The following is an 18,010-nucleotide window of genomic DNA, read 5'->3' on the forward strand; positions in this document are numbered from 1 at the left end:
TACCTGCCCTTAACAACGGCTGTGCCCACTGCACCGCTTCACATCCTACGGTGGGTGATTAATTGGCAGCAGAAACGCCCCGGGCGGCAGAGGCAGGAGGAATAAATGTGGAGCGGAGCGTTTTGAGGAAATAAAAAAAGAGAGAGAGGGTTGCGTGAGAGAGGAGGGTTTTCTCTGGGTTTCAGGATAATTAAGGAAGGAGGAAGGTCAACAAGGCTGCTCATAATCTGAGAGGAAGGGGGGTGAGAAGAGGCAAAGGGGGCTTTCTCTGGGGCTCCTTCCGTAAGATGCCTGCGTGGGAAACAGCAAGGTGGAAGGAACTCTTTTGACCACAAAGGGGGTCAAGCACAAACCTTGTGTCAGACCTGGATGCCACCTTTTCCTATTTGGATTTCAGGCCTGCCACACTTTCTACTGTGGGAGAATGGGAGGGGGGATTATAGAGTATGGGTGATGTGTAGCCATAACAACATTCTTTCTCAGAAAGTCAAGGTCACTTTTGTCCCTGCACCTGGGCGGATGTGGATGGGTGGAATCTGCCTTCGTGGCAGTGAAAGATTGGGCCATGGGATGGACTTGTGGGTGCTGGGCAGGGTCTTCAACTTTCAACTGGGTGGGGAGAACCTGGAAGCTTTCAGATTCGGGTTTTCCCAGATGTGCTAAATATGACATCTCTAAAAAAGTGGAACTTTAAGGGAACCCAAGCCTCAGTGTTTTCTTTCATTAGGGGTGTTTTTGGGAACTTAAAAGTTAAAAGTTTTGCCAACTTTAAGACCTGTGGACTTTATTATCCCAGAGTTCCCCGCCCAGCATGGTTGGCTAGGAAATTCTGGGAGTTGATGATGTCCACAGGTCTTAAAGTTACCAAGTGGGACAAACCCGTTTAAGTGAAAGATGCAGATTGGTGATCAAAAGCAATTAAGCCAAAATCCTGAAGTTAAACAGCAGCTCCTCAGACTTATCCAGAGGGCAAATAGGCTGGAAAAGAAGGAACAAATGAATCCACCTCAGAAGGTAATGCAGGAGCACGCAAGAGGAAATCTAGGCTACGTGGTTGAAATCATATCCCCAAACCCCCCCCCCCCACCAAATAGTTAATCCAAGCACTTCCCCCATCCCCTCATGTGAGCGTTTCTTTTCATCTTTCAAAAACCGGGCAGGGAGTGGCTTTTACTCAGTAGAGTTTAATTTTAAATTAGAAACAAACTCAAACCAGAGAGGGTTATGGCACCCAAAGCCTCATCTGCCCATTTCAAATGCTCCTTGGGGAGGATTGCATTTGAGAGATGCCCTCAGATTCTGCACGTGGAGAGAGAGAGAGAGAGAGGATTGCCAGCAAGACAAGAATGTCTACAAACCACCAATATGCAGGGATGTGACCAGAGGGGGACTTGGCATTGAGGAGAACACACCAAGAAGCACCAGGGCAGGTGATGGGCATCAAGAAAGGAAACCCCAGCCTCCTCACCCTTGTTGCCTGACCAGCCAGCTTGCTGCAGTCCCCATGCCAGGCGCTTGTTCAGTAAAGACCGGCTTCCGTGGGAGCAGGACTCCTGAAGGCCCAGAGGCTTCTCCTGTGACAAAAGGGGTCAGGGGTGCTTGGGGAACAGGAAGCGGGGCAGCCAATGGGGTGGGGAGGGGAGGCAGAACCAGCCAACCCAGTGGTGACGTTCATTTTTTTTACCTGCCTGTTCTGTGGGCGTGGCTTGGTGGGCGTGGCAGGGGAAGGATACTGCAAAATCCCCATTCCCTCCCCACTCGGGGGCCAGCCACAGGCGGGATTTTCCAGTTCTCCAAACTACTCAAAATTTCCGCTACTGGTTCTCCAGAACCTGCTGGATTTCACCCCTGAACCAACCCCATCCCATTTTCCCTTCTTTTAAATCCAGGCACCACAATCTGACTCCCTTCCCACCACCGCAGAGCAAAGGAAGAGTAAGAGCCAGTAAAATCAAGGCCACTTTGGCACTTTAAGAGCCTTGAAAGGCTTCTGCTGGAAGGTTGGTTTGTCTCTGCCCCCCCTCCCTCCTTCAAGTCAGGTGTGCTTTAGCAGCCCCTTGCAGAAGAGAAGTGGTAAGGTGCGTGCGAGGTGGGCTCCCTTGGAAAGAAGCTGCATAGAGGCCCTTTCTTCTCATCCGGCGTTTGAGGCGGTGCTGCCCAGAGCTCCAGCAAGCCAAGTGGACTCGGCCGAACGTAGAAAGCAGGGCCGTGTCCGAGATCTGGGATCTTCTTTGGGCAGGTGGTCCAGTCAGCTGATCACAGGCTCTGCTGGGAAAGTCGTTTTCTGAAGTCCACTGATGGGGGCCGTTTGTGGAACTTGGTGGGCTTCAAAATGAGACCTCAGGCCCAGCCAGAACTCCACGAAGGAGAGACCGGGGAGGGGGAGGGGGCAGCCTCAGCTGCAGGGAGCGCGACAGGACCAGGACGCTCTTCCCCAGGCGCAAACGCTACTTGATGCTGGCCAAGGCAGCCGCCCTCCGCTCCGTGTTCTGGAACAAGGCCCGGATGAGGGTCTTCACTTCGCTGGGGGAGAACTCGGCAGCCAGGGGCCCTTTGCTGCCCGCCCACCTTCGGAGGAGAAAGCAAAGGAGCAAGCTGTGATTTCATCATAGATATAAACTTTTCCTAAGTGTATCTAACTCTGATGGTGTATTTTCTTTTTCTCAATACTGCGCAAAAGTTTTAGGCACCGCAGTTAGTACATGTATAATTAGATAATCTTTCTTATACCCCTCCGGTATTATGCCTAGGAGAAAAATCTCCCACCATTTGTTCCAACCATGATTGCATCATTTTCCAGTATGTTTTTGCCTCATTGCATCTCCACCACACATGATAAAAAGTGCCTGGTGTTTTTTTGCACTTCCAACAATTTGGGGCCAAATTTTTAAACATTTTGTAGAGCCGTGCTGGGGAAAGATGCCACCTGTAGCTGGGATTTCAGAAGGCAGGAGAAGGGGAAGGGAGGAGAGGAGAGGAGGGCAGGGAGGGCTTGGCAAGGCAGCTATTCAACACCCCTCCCTACAGTCTGGTTGATTAGGAGGCTTAAGCCTTGCTGTGGCTTCCCTTGCTCACATCACGGCCCCTTGGCCCAGTTTCTTCCTCCCTTCTCAAACCGAGCTGCTTTACGAAGGTGAACAATTTCTTCTGAAAAAACGGGAGCTCAGAAGAGTCAAATATGCCACGTGTGTAAAATCATAAATACGAAAGGTGTTTATTGGAATGTAATTATCAATACCATCAAATATTAAATAAAGTGCGCTCAGATGCTGAAATACGCCATGTAAATTAACTGGAGAACGTGGAAAGGAAAGGTAGAGGCAGGGAGAGAGAGAGGAGAGAGGAAGGGGGAGAAGAGAGGGCTGGCAGAGGGAAGAAAGGAGGAGAGGGAGGAGAGGCAAGAAAGCAATGGATGGAGTATAATAGGGTGTATGGAAAGCAGAAGAGAGAATGACGGCTGTTCTGGCTTGAGAGAATGATGATGGAGAGTACAATAAAAAAAACTTCTGTTCAGATGTAATGGGATACTTGTGGTTATCCGTATGAAATTAAAATAAAATAAAAAACCTTCTAAAAAAAAGGAGAGTCAAATATTCCAAAGCAGCATGGAACCGCCACCCCTTCAGTTGCCCACCTGCTTTGCCTAAGAGCAGGAGGTGAGCAACTACGCCAACTTCCCCACCTGTGGAGTCCAGGATTCCTCAGGCCGCAAAGGCTGGTTCAGTCCACAGGCGGTGGAGTTGCCAGAGCTGCCCACTCCCGGCCTAGATTAAACTTTCGGACTGGGAGGGGCCCCGCCCCCTCTGCTGCCCCTGGCTTCCGATTCTCCCCCCACCCCCACGTGCGCCTGGGCGGAGGAAGGGGGGGGACGCTCACCTGTCCACGATCTCTTGCAGACTGGCCTGCAGGAGCAACATCAGCTCCTGGAACATCGCCCACTTGGGCACGTAGACTGGCACCTCCTCCTGGAAGTGCCGGTTCTCCTTCTCCTCCGGCAGGGGCACGAAGACCCGGGGCCCCTCGTCCACCACCGTCTGGCACAGGGCGTGCAACCGGTCGGCGTTCTCAGCGGAGATGTCCTGCAAGGGAGGCGGAGGGGCTGACACCACCTCAAGAAGCAGAGCTGGGCCTCCAGCAACGTGTTTGCACGGAGACTCCTCACAGGGAGACAGGCAGACAGACAGACAGACAGACAGACAGAGCGTGCCGTGCTCAGTCCTCACCTCCAGAGCAGTGACCCTGCTAATGATTTCCACCAGGGCAGTGTTCAGCAGGGTCCCCACGGCCCGGCAGTAGATATTCACCGGGAGGACATCCTGCCAGATTTTGCCCAGCCTCTTCAGTTGGTGCAGAACCTGGAAGAAAGCGAAAGGGCCCTTTTAGCCTCCGGGGGGGGAGGGGGAGGAGGGGGAGGAGGGGGAGGAGGGGGAGGAGGAGGAGGAGGAGGAGGAGGAGGAGGAGGAGGCGAAGGAATGCTGGAACGTTCACCCGTAGTGGAAGAGTGAGGACGGAAGACCCCCCCCTGCCCCCTCCTCTCTCGTCAGGCAAGGAGTCGGGGGCATCTGGGGAAAAGGAGCTGGCAGCAGGAGGGTCAGGAGGAAAGGGGGTGGGGTGGGGGAGTGTGGGATCTCCAGCTAGACTGGAAGGAGGCGCTAAGCAGGGACAAAGCTTGGAGTCCTGGTCTGATCTCCCCCAGCCTCATCGGGCCCTTCCCAAGGGAAGGCGGCCAGTCTGGTGAGATTCTCCAAACGTTGGGGAGTACAGGGAGTCCTCAACCTACAACCACAATTGAGTCCAAAGTTTACGTTGCTAAGTGAGAAATTTGTTAAGTGGGTTTTGCCCCGTTTTACGGCTTTCCTCGCCACGTTTGTTAAGCGAATCGCCGGTTGTTAAGTGGATCTGGTTTCCCCACTGGCTTGGCTGGTCGGAAGGTTGCAAAAGAGGGGAATGGCGAGAGCCAAGGAAGAGCCGCTGCGACCGTCATAAGCCCGAGTTCTGCTGTGCAGCATCCAAATGTAAATGGCAAGGCCAAAGGGATGGAGGCTGCAATGGCCATAAGTGTGAAAAACAGTCACTTTTCCCCCAGTGCCCTTGTAACTATGGACAGTCACTAAATGAACTGCTGTAACTCAAGGACTGCCTGTATTAACTAGTGGTCGCTTGCGCCCAGCGGAAAGAAAGGCCTTTTTGCATGCAATGCATCGTTCGCACACAGCACTCGCAGCTGCCTTCAGAGGCGGGTGGAGCATTTAGGCAAGCATCAAAGTGGAGCCTGCAGGGAGGGACCCCGGGAGGTGGGGGGGGGGGGAGAGAGGCTGTTATGTACTCAGGGTCTGTTTGAGCCCCTGATGGAATCTGGGGGCTAATCTTGCAGGCTCCGCCCAGCGCCCGCCCCGTTCCTGACCTGACGGACAGCTCTGTTCGCCGCAGAGTAGTTGTCCTCGTCGTCCAGGTTGGAGAAATTCCTGGAGATGGAGAGCCTCTCCAGAAGCTCCTCCTTTTGCACCCGCATCTGGGCGAGGAAGCACTTCGTCCCTGGGGAGAGGAAGAGGCCGATGGGGGGTGAGAGGAGAGGAGGAAAACCTTGGTAGGGAACCTGATCATCATCATTTTGCTTTTGTTTCTTTTCTCTTCTCTTGCACCTTTCCCCATGAGATTCGACCTCTATGGGTAAAGTTCTCCATAAATACTATTTTAGAAAAGAGAGAAGGCCGTTTGCACTTTGGGACGCTTCACCCAGAAGTACCACCCAGAGGACGCTCCAGAGAAAAACTTCTGTGGGGTGAGAGCTGGGGTGAAATTCAGCAGGTTCTGGCCAGTTCTGGAGAAACTTTGAGTAGTTCGGAGAACCGGTAAATACGACCTCTGCCTGGCCCCTTCTATCCTCTGCCTCCCGAATCCCAGCTGATCGGGGGGAAATGGGGATTTTGCAGTATCCTTCCCCTGCCACGCCCACCAAGCCACGCCCACAGAACCAGTAGTAAAAAAAAAAATGGAATTCACCGCTGGGCGAGACCCCGAACAGCCTAAAACCTGAACCGTGTTCACCAGGGACGGACTTGGGAGGATCCACCAACCAGACGCGTTTGGTAACGTTGGAGTACATTGCAATGAAGCGCTACACGGGGAAACCGTCTTGGCTTGAGAGGCAGAGACTCACCCAGTTTCCTGAACCCGGGCACCAAGTCGACGAAGGTGGCTGTCCCATCGCTCAGCCGGCTCCTGAACTGGTGGCCCATGGTGAGGAGGTGATGGGCGATGTACATGCAGTTGTTATGGTGGATGGCAGCAAGTTGGGGAAGCTTCTGGAGGTTTTCTCTGGGGGGGGGAGGGGGAGGTGAAGAAGAGAGGAGGGAGGGGGGTGCTTAGAGAAGGTGGGGTATCTCTGCACACGCAGTGCCCTTTCCCTCCTGCGATTCATTGGGTACATTTTTGAGAAGTTATAAAGCCATCTGTCTTTCAAAGCAGGGACCTACAAACCTCACGGACTTTAAGCCTGGCGGACTTGAACTCCCAGAATTCCCCTTTGATTTCCCCGTTTTAAAGGGGAAGAACCGTGATGGAGAATCTACGGCACGCCTGCCGGAAGTGCCACACAGAGCCATCTCTCTGGGCATGCGAGCCATTGCCTGCTGCTCTTCACATGTGCCGGGAGCGCCAGAGGCTGGAAGGCGCCAGCTGCCCGGTGCGCATGTATGTGCTGGGAAGATGATCTCCGTTTTTGGCGTGCGCACTGGCCAGCTGATCTTTGCGTGTGCATGCGTGCCAGAAACCGGAAGACCAGGTGGCTGGTGCACAAGTATGCGCCAAAAACTGGAAGACCATCTTCCCAGCTTGCACACGCGCAACCGGGCGGCTGCTCTTCCGCGCACGCTCCCGTTTCGGGACTTGGTGCCAAAAAAGTTTGCCAACACTGGGTTAGAAAGTGTTTTAATGCAACTCCACAAATTTAAAAGGAGAACGCAGTAGAGTTAGTCCTCTTTTAATGACCTGTTGCTTAGTGACTGTTTGAAGCCCAAAGGCTACGTGTGACCCGGTTTTAAGAGTTCGGGCGGCTGCTCCCCCTGCGGTCACATGGCAGCCCCCCCGTTTGACAACTGGCTCATCTTTGTGGCTCAGTCACACAGCCGTGTCCCACAATGGCTTTTTTGCCGGTTTCCGGAATAAATGGATCTGCTTAAAGTCCATGGGCATGTTCATTTTATGTCCACCACACAAAAAAGTCGCAAAACCGGGTCCAGTTTATGTGAGTGCCTCGACTTATGACTGCCAGAACTTCTGATGGGAAATCCCAGGCTCTGTTACGATTGTTAAGTCAGGGACCGCCTGTAATTCCAACAGGTTTAAGCCAGAGCTCTGCCTAGCCCCCCTCCCCTCTGGGCTGGGCTGATTTCCCCCCCAAGGACAGCCGTCACTCACTTATGATACATGGGCACCACGTCGCAGAAGATGTGGAAGATGTTCCTCACCAGGTAGAAGAGCTGGATGCAGCTGCCAGAGAAGAGGAGAGGAGAGAAGCTGGGTCACATCTGCGTCTCCAGACCCCCAAAAGGGGGATTGGCCAACTGCCTTAAGCCAGCCCGGAAGGTCCTCGCTTGAGGAAGCAGAGGCAGAGAATGAGCCTGCGGAGGCAACCCAGAGCAGCCTGCCTTCACACCCCCAAAGGCCCAACGCCAAGGTGGTTAAGAAGCAAACCCCAAGGAGTGGCTAGTAGCCATGAAAATCACCAAGAACTGCTTAGAGAACATTATTACCCTGACCTGAAAGCCAGACCTTTCTAATTAAAGCTAAAGGTTCCCCTCGCACATATATATATATATATATGTGCTAGTCGTTCCCGAGTCTAGGGGGCGGTGTTCATCTCCGTTTCAAAGCCAAAGAGCCAGTGCTGTCCGAAGACGTCTCCGTGGTCATGTGGCTGGCATGAGTCAATGCTGAAGGCGCACAGAATGCCGTTGCCTTCCTACCAAAGGTGGTTCCTATTTCTCTACTTGCATTTTTAGGTGCTTTCGAACTGCTAAATTGGCAGAAGCTGGGACAAGGAAGGGGGAGCTCACTCCGTTACGTGGCGCTAGGGATTCGAACCGCCAAAGTGCCGACCTTTCTGATCTTAGCCACCGCGTCCCTTCTGCCTTTCTATTTAGGTTTAGTTAAATAGATGAATTCTGGGCCTGTAGTAGCCACGGTTTGGGAAGGAGAAGTGCTGGGAGAAACCAAGCCTGCCACCCTTGGTGGAGATTTCTGCATCCCAGTGGGCAGGAAGGTCATTCACGGCAGGGACTCTGTGGAGGGCGCACAAAATGAAAGCCGCCTGTGGGTCCAGCTGAAGAACTTGTGGACTACAAATCCTGGCTCATAAATGGATTTATGAGTAAAGGATCCCTTCAGGGGAGTCGAGCCTTCTTTCAACGAGTCATTTCATTCCGCCCGGGTATCACACGGGAGCCGTTAGCATAGCTGCTTCCTTGATTGGCACTATGTAATAAAGGCATCATGAAGAGGAGGAGGAGGAAGAGATAGAGGAAGAGATAGAAGAAGAGGAGGAGGAGGGAGAGGAAGAAGGAGGAAGAGGAGGAAGCCTAGGTGGGAGCTGAATCTCACCATTGGTCAGTGCTGGCAGAGGCTTCCTGGAGTGTCTGATAGGCCAAAGCCATCAATCTCTGGACCGAGTCGCTGATGCGGCAGGTGGGGAAAGAAAAGGTGTGGCGGCTCAGCTTGGTCTTGTTCTCCAAGTTGGTCACCTGCTTGAGAAGCAGCTCGGACCCTTCCGGCACCTTTGGCTGGTCCCCGGCTCCAGAGGCAGGCAAGGCAGGGAGAGCTAGCATGGAGTCTGGGCTGACCTGGGGAAGGAAAGGGAGGTTCCCTTGGCTTGGTTCTGGGAAACTTTCCTAAACATGGAGCCCCCCTCCCCCTGCATGGATTCAGAATATGGGGGGGGGGGGGGGGGAGATCTGAGCCTGGCAGATGCCAAAGGCAAAAATGCAGGTGGTTCTTCTCCCTTCCAACCTGGTTTTGCTCTCAAAACTACCTGCCACCAGGTAATACAGCCTGGAGACAGGTGGGCCAAGTGGGTCAATCTTGAGAATATTTCTTGCTTAAAACAGATCTTAATTTGACAAGGACTCTCTTTCTCTCTCTCTCTCTCTCTCACACACACACACAAGTCTGACTTATACACCAAGCACCCTGTTTCCCTGAATATAAGACCCCCCCCCCAAATATTGCAGCATAGCAGCAGCCACGAGGTGACCACACTCGCCGCCTCCTGCACCTCAAAAGTAATAAGACCTCACTGAAAACAAGATCAACCGCTTATTTTGGGGGTCAAAAGAAAATAAGACCTTGTCACGGTATCTTTTTTCAAGACAGACGGGGACAAGAGAACAGGGGATCCGGTGGCTTTAAGTCAGCTTTAAACTTGGGAACTTTAAGACTTGTGGACTTCAACTCCCAGAGTTCCCAGCCAGCCCCCGCTTTAAGTGAACCACTCCCATGCTCCACTACCTTCACGGTGTTGTGTATTTCTGAGGTCATCAGGTTTCTGGCTGCCATGATGACATCTTGGCATTTCTTGTTGGCAAAATGGCAGTTCACATTGCGGGCGTAGGTCAACAAGTCCATGGAATCCTCCGGAAGGAAGTTCATGTCTTTTAAGGCTTTTTCAAAGTCTTCTGTGGCTGTAATAACCTGGGGGGGGGGAGGGGGAGGGGGGGTATAGAAAGGTCAGCTGATGTAGGTGGGTTTATGCTGCCCCCTCCCCCACCCATCCCCAAAAAACAGGCAGGCCACAGCGATATTTAACTATTCAGCCCCCCAAAAGCCCTTCATTGTGGCTGAGAAACCTTCAGCCGGCTCGCTCTTTGGAAAGGCTACAGGGAGTCCTCGACTTACGACCACAAGGGAGACATCTGTGAAGTGAGTTTTGCCCCCATTTTACGACCTTTCCAGCCACAGCCGTTGTGGGAATCACCGCACTTTGACAAGTTAGTTACCCCAGTTCTTAAGTGAAACCTGGCTTCCCCACGGCTCATCAAGAGGTTGTAAAAGGAGAATCACGCGACCTGGACCGTCATAAACCTAGGTCAGTTGCCAAGTGTCTGAATTTTGATTCATGTGGCAACAGGGAGGCCGCAAAGGTTGTAACTCTGGGAAACTGCCGCTGTAACTCTGAATGTACTGTATTTTGGGGGGTATAAGACGCTCCAAGGTTTTGAAGAGGCAAACTAAAAAAAAGTTTTTGCACTCTGCAAACCTCCCCAAAACAGACCCTTTGTTTGTTAAAAAAAAAAAAAAGGTGGCATGCATAGCCTTTAGGCGGCTTATAGAGTGCTCCTGGGGGAGGGGCAAAATTGAGCAAAAAACGGTTCATTTTCCGCTCATTTCTGCCCTCCCCAGCCCCCCAGGAAGCCTCCTAAAGGCTATGCACATCCATTTTTGCAAAGAGGGCGGGGTTTTCGGGAGGCCAAAAATGCTGTATTCAGTGTATAAGACGCACCCAGATTTTCACTCTCTTTTTTGAGGGAAAAAGGTGCGTCTTATACTCCGAAAAATACAGCAAGTCAGGACTACCTGTGTTAAGAAAAGTGTAATTTCGGTATTTAACTTCAGTCTCCCGGGCAAAACTCCTCCTCCTCCCCCCTAATTTAAGAAGCAGCCCAGAGAGAGACGGGAGGTGGTCCCAGAGGCCAAAGGTCGCAGCACCCACCTCCGTGTACTGGGCAAGCTGGCTGCTGTTGCTGGGGATGGAGTGCACCAAGCAGTCGCAAATGAGGCAGTCGGACATCTTCTTCCAAATCACGTTGCCCAGCACCTCGGCCAAAACGGGCCTGGGGCCGGTCTCCTCCCCTTCCTCTCCCTCGCAACGGCCCAGCGGTGTGTCTGGAGAAGGGAGAAAGCTCCGTGGTTCCTTCGGCAATCTTCACCCGACAGGAGCCAACGGGGACCTCCTGGGGTCCGTCTCCTATGCCCCCCACCCCTGGTTCAAGCCAGTGTGGGATCAGGTCCTTACCCAGCAGGTGTTGGTGGAGGACTTTGAACACCAATTTGAGCTTGGCAAACACTTCCAAAGGGGACGGATGACCCAGGCTGGAGCCCACAGACTCAAATTTGAGCGTGACGCCATCGGGGAGATCTTCCACCGAGAGCCGTAAGGAGGGGCAACAGACCAAAGGCTTGAGGATGTGCTTCAGCAGTAACTGTCCTGGCGAGAGGGAGAGGGAGAGGGAGGGCAGTGAGACACGCTTGAAGGAGAGAGCAGTGCGACCGTCATGCCTGCAAACCACCTTTTCTTTCGGAATTCAGGCCTGCCACACTTTCTACTATTCAACTTCTATGGTGGGAAAATGGGAGGGGGGGATTATATGGACTTGGGTAATATGTAGCCATAACAACATTCTTCTTAGAAACTCAAGGTCATCTTTGTCTCTGCACCTGCCGAAACTGGATGGGAGGAATCTGTCTTCATGGCAATGGAAGATTGGACCATGGGATGGATTTGTGTGGGAGGGGGGGCAAGATCTTGAACTTTCAATTAGGTGGGAAAACCTGGAAGCTTTCAGATTCCAGTTTTCCCAGATGTGCCAACATGGCTCTCTTAACAAACTGGAACTTTGAGGAATCTTTTGCCTCGGACTCTGATTTACTTTTGGATGCTATTTGGAAGCCTGACACCGAGAGCACTTCTCAATGTGGCCTGTAGCCATCTGTCCTCGCTCTGCTGAAGGGGAGGGGGCAATTCCCACAAGAACAGCCTGTGGAGATTGGAGGAAGACAAAGAGTCGGGGCCAGGGGGGAGGGGGGGAGGGAGAACAGGCTTCCTTTTGGACTAGACAATAAAGAATTTTAAAGCCGTGCCCTCCAAAGAAGGGAGCAGCCGTATTAGAGGCATTTGCTGCTTTTGTTTCACCTCCTGCCCTAAGTGAGAGGCTCCTTTGAACCCGTTTGCTTTACGTAAAAATTACGTAGCTCCCCTGGATGGCCCACAGATGTTGAGACTCTAGAAAAAGTGCAGAGAAGAGCAACCAGAATGGTTTTAGGGGACTGGAGGCTAAAACATACGATGGACGGTTGCAGGAACTGGACATGGCTAATCTAGTGAAAAGAAGGACCAGGGGAGACACGAAAGCAGTCTTCCAATATTTGAGGGGTGGCCACAGAGAGGAGGGCGGAGGGGTCAAGCTATTTTCCAAGGCACCTGAAGGTAGGATAAGAAACCATGGATGGAAATTAACCAAGGGGAGATTCAACTTGGAAATAAGGAGGAATTTTCTGACAGTGACAACAATCAACCAAGTTGCCTGCAGAAGTTGTGGGACTTCATCCCTGGAAGCTTTCAAGAAGAGACTGGACCGCCATCGGTCAGAAATAGTGCCGGGTCGCCAGCTCGGGTGGGGGGGTGGACTAGATGACCTACAAGGTCCCTTCCAACTCTGAACAATCTGTATATCACACAAAGCATTGCTGCCGCCTCTTTATCTTCAGTTAACTGGAGAGCGACACATTTCTCTCTGGGAGATAGAGGGGAACAGGACCCCAAAGGAGGAAGCTACGGCTGAGGTGCAAATTTAGAACATCTGGACACCAAGAGCAGAAACCAAACCTCTGTCACACTCAGGAAGTTGCTGCTGCTGGAAGAGGAAGGACTTACCAAAATGTTTGAACTTCATCTCCAGTTCCCCCAGGATGGCGAAAGCCTGCAGGACCGTGGAAACGCCTGGGTCTGTGGCCGCCTCTTCCGTGGGGAGACGCAGGTGCAGCTCTGTCTGGGTAGCTGCCTCCAGGCAGCTCAGGTCTACAGGGAGAGCGGGAGATCACCGTCCGGGTTACAGCAAACCACGGTTCCAAAGTGGCAAAAGAGCTGAAAGAACGGCAAGCTGGCTTCTCCCTCCAGTCATCCCAAGCCAGTAGCTGCAGCCCCCAGTCCATTCATTGCTTTACTTTACTGATTAGCCCGTGGGTGACATTCTCCCGGGTTGGCCTAACCAGTAGGGATGATTGTCGTTGGTTCTGCGAACCGGTAGTAAAAAAAAAAAAAAGCTTCCAAGGAATCGCATGGCTCAGCTATAAGCCAAGCAATTGTTGGAAGCTTCCCCCCCACCCCCCACCCTCGCTTTTTAAACCATTATTTTCCTGCCTATTCAGCCAAACAGGAAATAGAAACCGGAAATAGAAGTCTTTGTGGTTTTTTCCCCTAAACTAGTATTGAATAAAAATTAACCAAAGTTACTAATTACTATCAAACTTAAAAGTATTGACCACAATGTAAATATAATGGTGATATGAACAATTAATATTATTACAAGTGTTAGTACAACTGTTATTACATCATTGGAGAAGTTAAATCCGATAGGAAGGCCATGGAGAATGGAGAAAGGCTAAGCTTGAATGCCTATACAGAAGGCTGTATAACTATTTTGTATATTGCTATGTTTGTCTTGTTTTTTCTTTCTTTTTTTTGTTGTGTTTTTCTTTCTGTTTTTAAAGGTAAAAATGTTTAATAAAAGCTATTTTTTAAAAAAGTGAAAAAGTCAGCCACACCCACCCAGTCACATGACCCCCCTCCACCAAGCCACGCCCACAGAACCGGTGGCCAAAAAAAAAAAAAATTAGATTTCACCCCTGCCATGGGCCATGTCACAGTGCAGAGTTCCAAACACAAATGATGACTAAAATCCAATAAGAACCCTGAAACTGGAATAAATGCCCAATTTAAAATGAGACTGGAACAAAATACGATAAAATTATATTCCGACTCCCTCAGTCTTTAGCAACCCCAGAAACAGCAAGTCTGAAATCAGAGTTGCTCAGCGAGAGGGATGGAAATGACTCTAGGGCAGCGTTTGTCAACCTTGGCTGCTTTTCAGCCTCGTGGACTTCAACTCCCAGGATTCCCCAGGCAGCCCCTTGAGCCCTCAAGCAGGAGGCGCAGAGCGGGCCCAGGCACCCAGCCCCTGCACCTTGCGACTGGGGAAGCTTCCACACCACCATCCGCTGCCACTCCTCGTCCAAGAGACACAGGATGTTTTGGGTCTGGATGGTGAGCTCCTGGCCGAGCGCCTTCAGGATCTTCAGCTCAAAGCCACGACGGGACTCCATGGCTTTCAGGCTCCTCCGGGCCTGGCAGGAAACGGGGAAAAGGCGGCGGAGTCACACACAGGCTGCCAAGAGCCGTTCCACTTTCAAGGAGTCTGGGAAGCCACTCAAGGGATGCGCCCTTGAAAGCAGAACTCTTGAGGCTGGTAGATTCCTCAAAGAACATCATTCTGGCACAACTGGCGCAAACCGATTCGGAACCCCCAGTTTTCACCTACCGTAGTATTCGAACTACGAGACGCACCGGAGTATGAGATTTTGAAGAGGTAATTTTTTTTTAAAGTTTTTGCACTCTGCATGCCTCGTTTTTTGTGAAATAAGGGGCATGCAGAGAGTTTAAGAGGCCTGCAAAGTGCTCCTGGGGGCTGGGAGGGGCAAAAATGAGCAAAAAACAGCCTGTTTTTTTTGCAAAAACTGGCCCATATTTTGCAAAAAAAGGGCATGCATATGCTTTGGGAGACTTGTAGAGTACTCTTGGGGGCTGGGGGGGGCGGCAAAAATGGCCCATTTTTCACTCGTTTTTGCCCTCCCCAGCCCCCAGGAACACTTTGCAGGCCCCTCAAACCCTCTGCGTGTCCATTTTTGCGAAGAGGGTGGAGTTTTGGTAGGCCAAAAATGTTGTATACAGTGTAAAAGACGCACCCAGATTTTCACCCTTTTTGGGGGGAAAAAGGTGTGTCTTATACTCTGAAAAATTTGATAATTAAAAAGTGAAAGTTCCCCCTTCCCACCCCCCAGTCATTGGTCCCATTGTCCAATAGTGTTGCTGGCCGGTTGCTTCTCTCCTCCCAGCCACCTGATGGAATGACCTTGCTTCCCCATAGGAAAAACTTTCTGTTTTGACTACAAAAGCCCAGCTCACTATTCCCCCTTTCCTGTCCCCCTCTTCTGCTTTGTGGCAACCCTGAACCCTGAACCCAAGATGGCCTCAGCCAGGTCTACTTTGGGGTTAACACCCAAGAGGGACAGAAAGAGGTATCCGTCCATCCCCAGGAACTACCTTGTTCAGGTGGCCAGCAGCTGACGTGTACTTCTTCAGAGGCAGCAAGGTACCGAACTGTTTGAGAGCGGTGTCAATCTGAAGGCAAAGGAAGCAGAAAAGGGGAACGCCAGTAACCTAAGAGCCTGCCTCAAATCAAGACGACCAAAACGGGAAGAGGGACTGAGCTTCTCCCTCTATCTTACCTCCTGGAGCTGCTTCAGCACACTCAGGACCAGCATCTCCCTCTCCAGCTGCTGCTTCAGGTCAGCAAAGTCCGCGATGGCCACGTTGAGATCTTGCTGGACCTGGGGAAACACCAGATTTCATCTCTTGGGTTTGCAGAAAAAGAACCCCTCTTAGTAGGCAATGAGAGGTTTCTGCTTGTCTTTAGGAGGCACATACAACATGACAGTCAGGAAGGCTAAGAAGGAATATTATAAGATCTGGGATCAATTTTATCGATGGTTGGAACAAAAAAGGAAAGACTCAAAATAAGAAATGACTAAGATTTATAGAATGGACACTAGAATTATGTATGAAACTGTAAGAGTGAAAAATGTATAAGATAAAAACAAAGCAGTGTGGTTGGAAATACGTTATTTTTAGATTGGTAAACACTGAATAGACCAATTGTAAATAAGCATGGTGGTTATAATGTATAACTTTATATCTTAGTACAGAGATTGTGGACTTCAACTTCCAGAATTTCCCAGCCAGCAAAACTGGCTGGGGAATTCTGGAAGTTGAAGTCCACAAGTCTTAAAGTTGCTAAGATTGGACACTCCTGTCTTAGTATGTATGGCAAAGACTTTGCCAGGACGGTTACCCTGTGTGTCTAATGTTTTAATTTTGTGCTCAATAAAAAACTTTTTTAAAAAAACCAGAAAGGCTAGAGGGAGGGAAGAAGAGAGCCCTTTCATAACCTTGTTATTTATTTATTCATTCATTCATACAGTCATTCATTCGATTTTATACGGCTGCCCATCTCAAAATAATGGCGAACCTGTATTTTAAAAAATATAAATGGCAAGAAAAATCAAACACAGCAGCCGGGGTTAAAAACACCTTTCTCAGTAACTGTGAATACAACGAATGGCCAGGCACAGCCCCCCCCCCCCCCACTTTCTATGGGACCAAGATAGGTTCCTCCACAGTCCTCACCTCGTTCTCGATCCTGGATCTCAGCTGATCCATGTTAGTTGAAAGCTCCTCCACTTGGCATTCCAGGTCCTTGGCGCTCTGCACGCTGGGCAGGAACTCCATGTACCTTTGGTTGATCATGCTGCAAACTTCCTCCTGGAAGGGTCAGAAGGGGAAGTGACCAGGAGCCACCAGTAAACAACCCAAGCAAAGAAGCTCTAAGACCACCCAACTATCATTGACAGGGCAAACTATAAACTTAGAGCAAACTCCACTCCTTCCTAGCAGTGATGATGTTACCTACCTGGGTCACGAAATGTCTGGAAGGAAACAATCACGCTCAGAGAGCATCAAAGATCCCACAGTTGTCTTCCTCCTCTCCACAAACCCCACACCCCCTTCTAGCACTGATGATACCTAGTCTGGGTAATGAAATGTCTGCAAAGGCTCAGAGAGCACCAAGGACCCCGCAGTCCTTCTCCTCCTTCTTTCCACAACCCCCCTCCCCACTAGTACTGAAGCTGTTCCCTACTTGGGTCATGAGACATCTGCAAGAAAACAACTTAGAGAAGCAACCAGGAGAAATTTCCTGACAGTGAGGACAATGAATCAGTGGGACAGACGTTGCCTCCAGAAGTTGTGAATGCTCCAACACTGGAAGTTTTTAAGAAGATGTTGGAGATCCATTTGTCTGAAGTGGTGCAGGGTTTTCTGCCTAAGCAGGGGGTTGGACTAGAAGACCTCCATGGTCCCTTCCAACTCTGCTATTCTATTCTAAAACCACCCAGCTCAGAGCAATAAGGACCCCACAGTCATCTAACTCCTCCTCTTTCTCCTCCTCCTCCTCCTCCCTGCAACCTCCCCTCCCTTCCAGCACTGATGGCGTTCCCTAGCTGGGTCATGAGACGCCTGCAAGGAAACCGGGCTCAAATCCTTCCCTTTATTGGGGCCCTCCCGCCAGAGAGGAACCCAAAGGAGAGCCTTTAGGGCCTGAAGGGGGAAGGGGGGGGAGGGGGCGCCTGGCCGCAGCTGACCTGCCTCGGGGGAGGGTGGGGGTGATCCTCCTCCTCCTCCTCTTTGTATCTCTGCCCCCTTTTCTGCTGCTTTTCTGCCTTTCTTTTGCCCCTCCCTCTTTCTGTTGCTTTCGGGGGGGGGCAAAGGGGGCCCAATACTGGGCGGGGGAGGGAGCCACGTGTCACTCCAGACACGCCACTCTCGTCTCAACTCTGCACATGCTCAGAGGGCCGGCGCCCCCCCCCGCTTCCTCCAGGGGCGCCCTCGCCGAAGGGGGCGTGGCCCATGTAAGCCCCACCCCCCTCTGGGCGCTGCCCCCCCCCAACCTCCCCCCCGCGCACCTTGAGCTCCTCGGCCCGGCGGGAGAGGCGGTTGACACGGCCGCTCAAGCCCTCCTTCTCCGGGAGCCCCGAGCAGGCCAGCACGGCCTCCACCAGCGAGGAACCGCGCGCCGCCATAACGCCGCCGCCGGTCGCTCCGCGCGGGGCCTGACGGGAAGGCGCCGTGCCTCTCCCGCCCAGCGCCGCCGACTACCGTTCCCGGCATGCCTCTCGCCGGCCATTTCTCTCCCCCCCTCCTCCCTGTGACCATAGAGCCACGCTGGGATAGAGAAGGCCTGTTTCTGGGCCCCCTCCAATAAGGCACGCTGGTGCGCTTATGCACGTCTATGCACCGGTACGTAATGTGTGCCTCTGTGTGCCTGTGCATAGACGCGCAGACACGTGCAGCAGATGCCCATGCACAGACGCGTACCTTCCTCAAGCTGCAGGATAGCCTTGGGCA

General features: G+C 51.8%; 1 protein-coding gene across 1 annotated transcript; it reads right to left on the reverse strand.

Annotated features, from left to right (window-relative positions):
- Window positions 1–1,164: 1,164 nt before the first annotated feature.
- On the reverse strand, window positions 1,165–17,743 carry ZW10 (zw10 kinetochore protein). The gene is made up of 16 exons (XM_081960621.1): window positions 17,569–17,743; window positions 16,235–16,369; window positions 15,277–15,378; window positions 15,092–15,169; window positions 13,956–14,115; window positions 12,647–12,790; window positions 11,009–11,200; window positions 10,706–10,878; window positions 9,505–9,687; window positions 8,602–8,840; window positions 7,420–7,491; window positions 6,161–6,318; window positions 5,405–5,535; window positions 4,224–4,355; window positions 3,877–4,079; window positions 1,165–2,568 (listed from the first exon to the last, which is right to left on the reverse strand). Exons 1-16 carry the CDS (start codon window positions 17,683–17,685, stop codon window positions 2,448–2,450), a joined length of 2,340 nt encoding a protein of 779 aa, XP_081816747.1. The 5' UTR covers window positions 17,686–17,743; the 3' UTR covers window positions 1,165–2,447.
- Between the last annotated feature and the right edge of the window lie 267 nt (window positions 17,744–18,010).

Source organism: Natrix helvetica (genome assembly GCF_964273705.1).
Source record: "Natrix helvetica genome assembly, chromosome: 8".
In the NCBI taxonomy this organism is placed as follows: Eukaryota; Metazoa; Chordata; class Lepidosauria; order Squamata; family Natricidae; genus Natrix; species Natrix helvetica.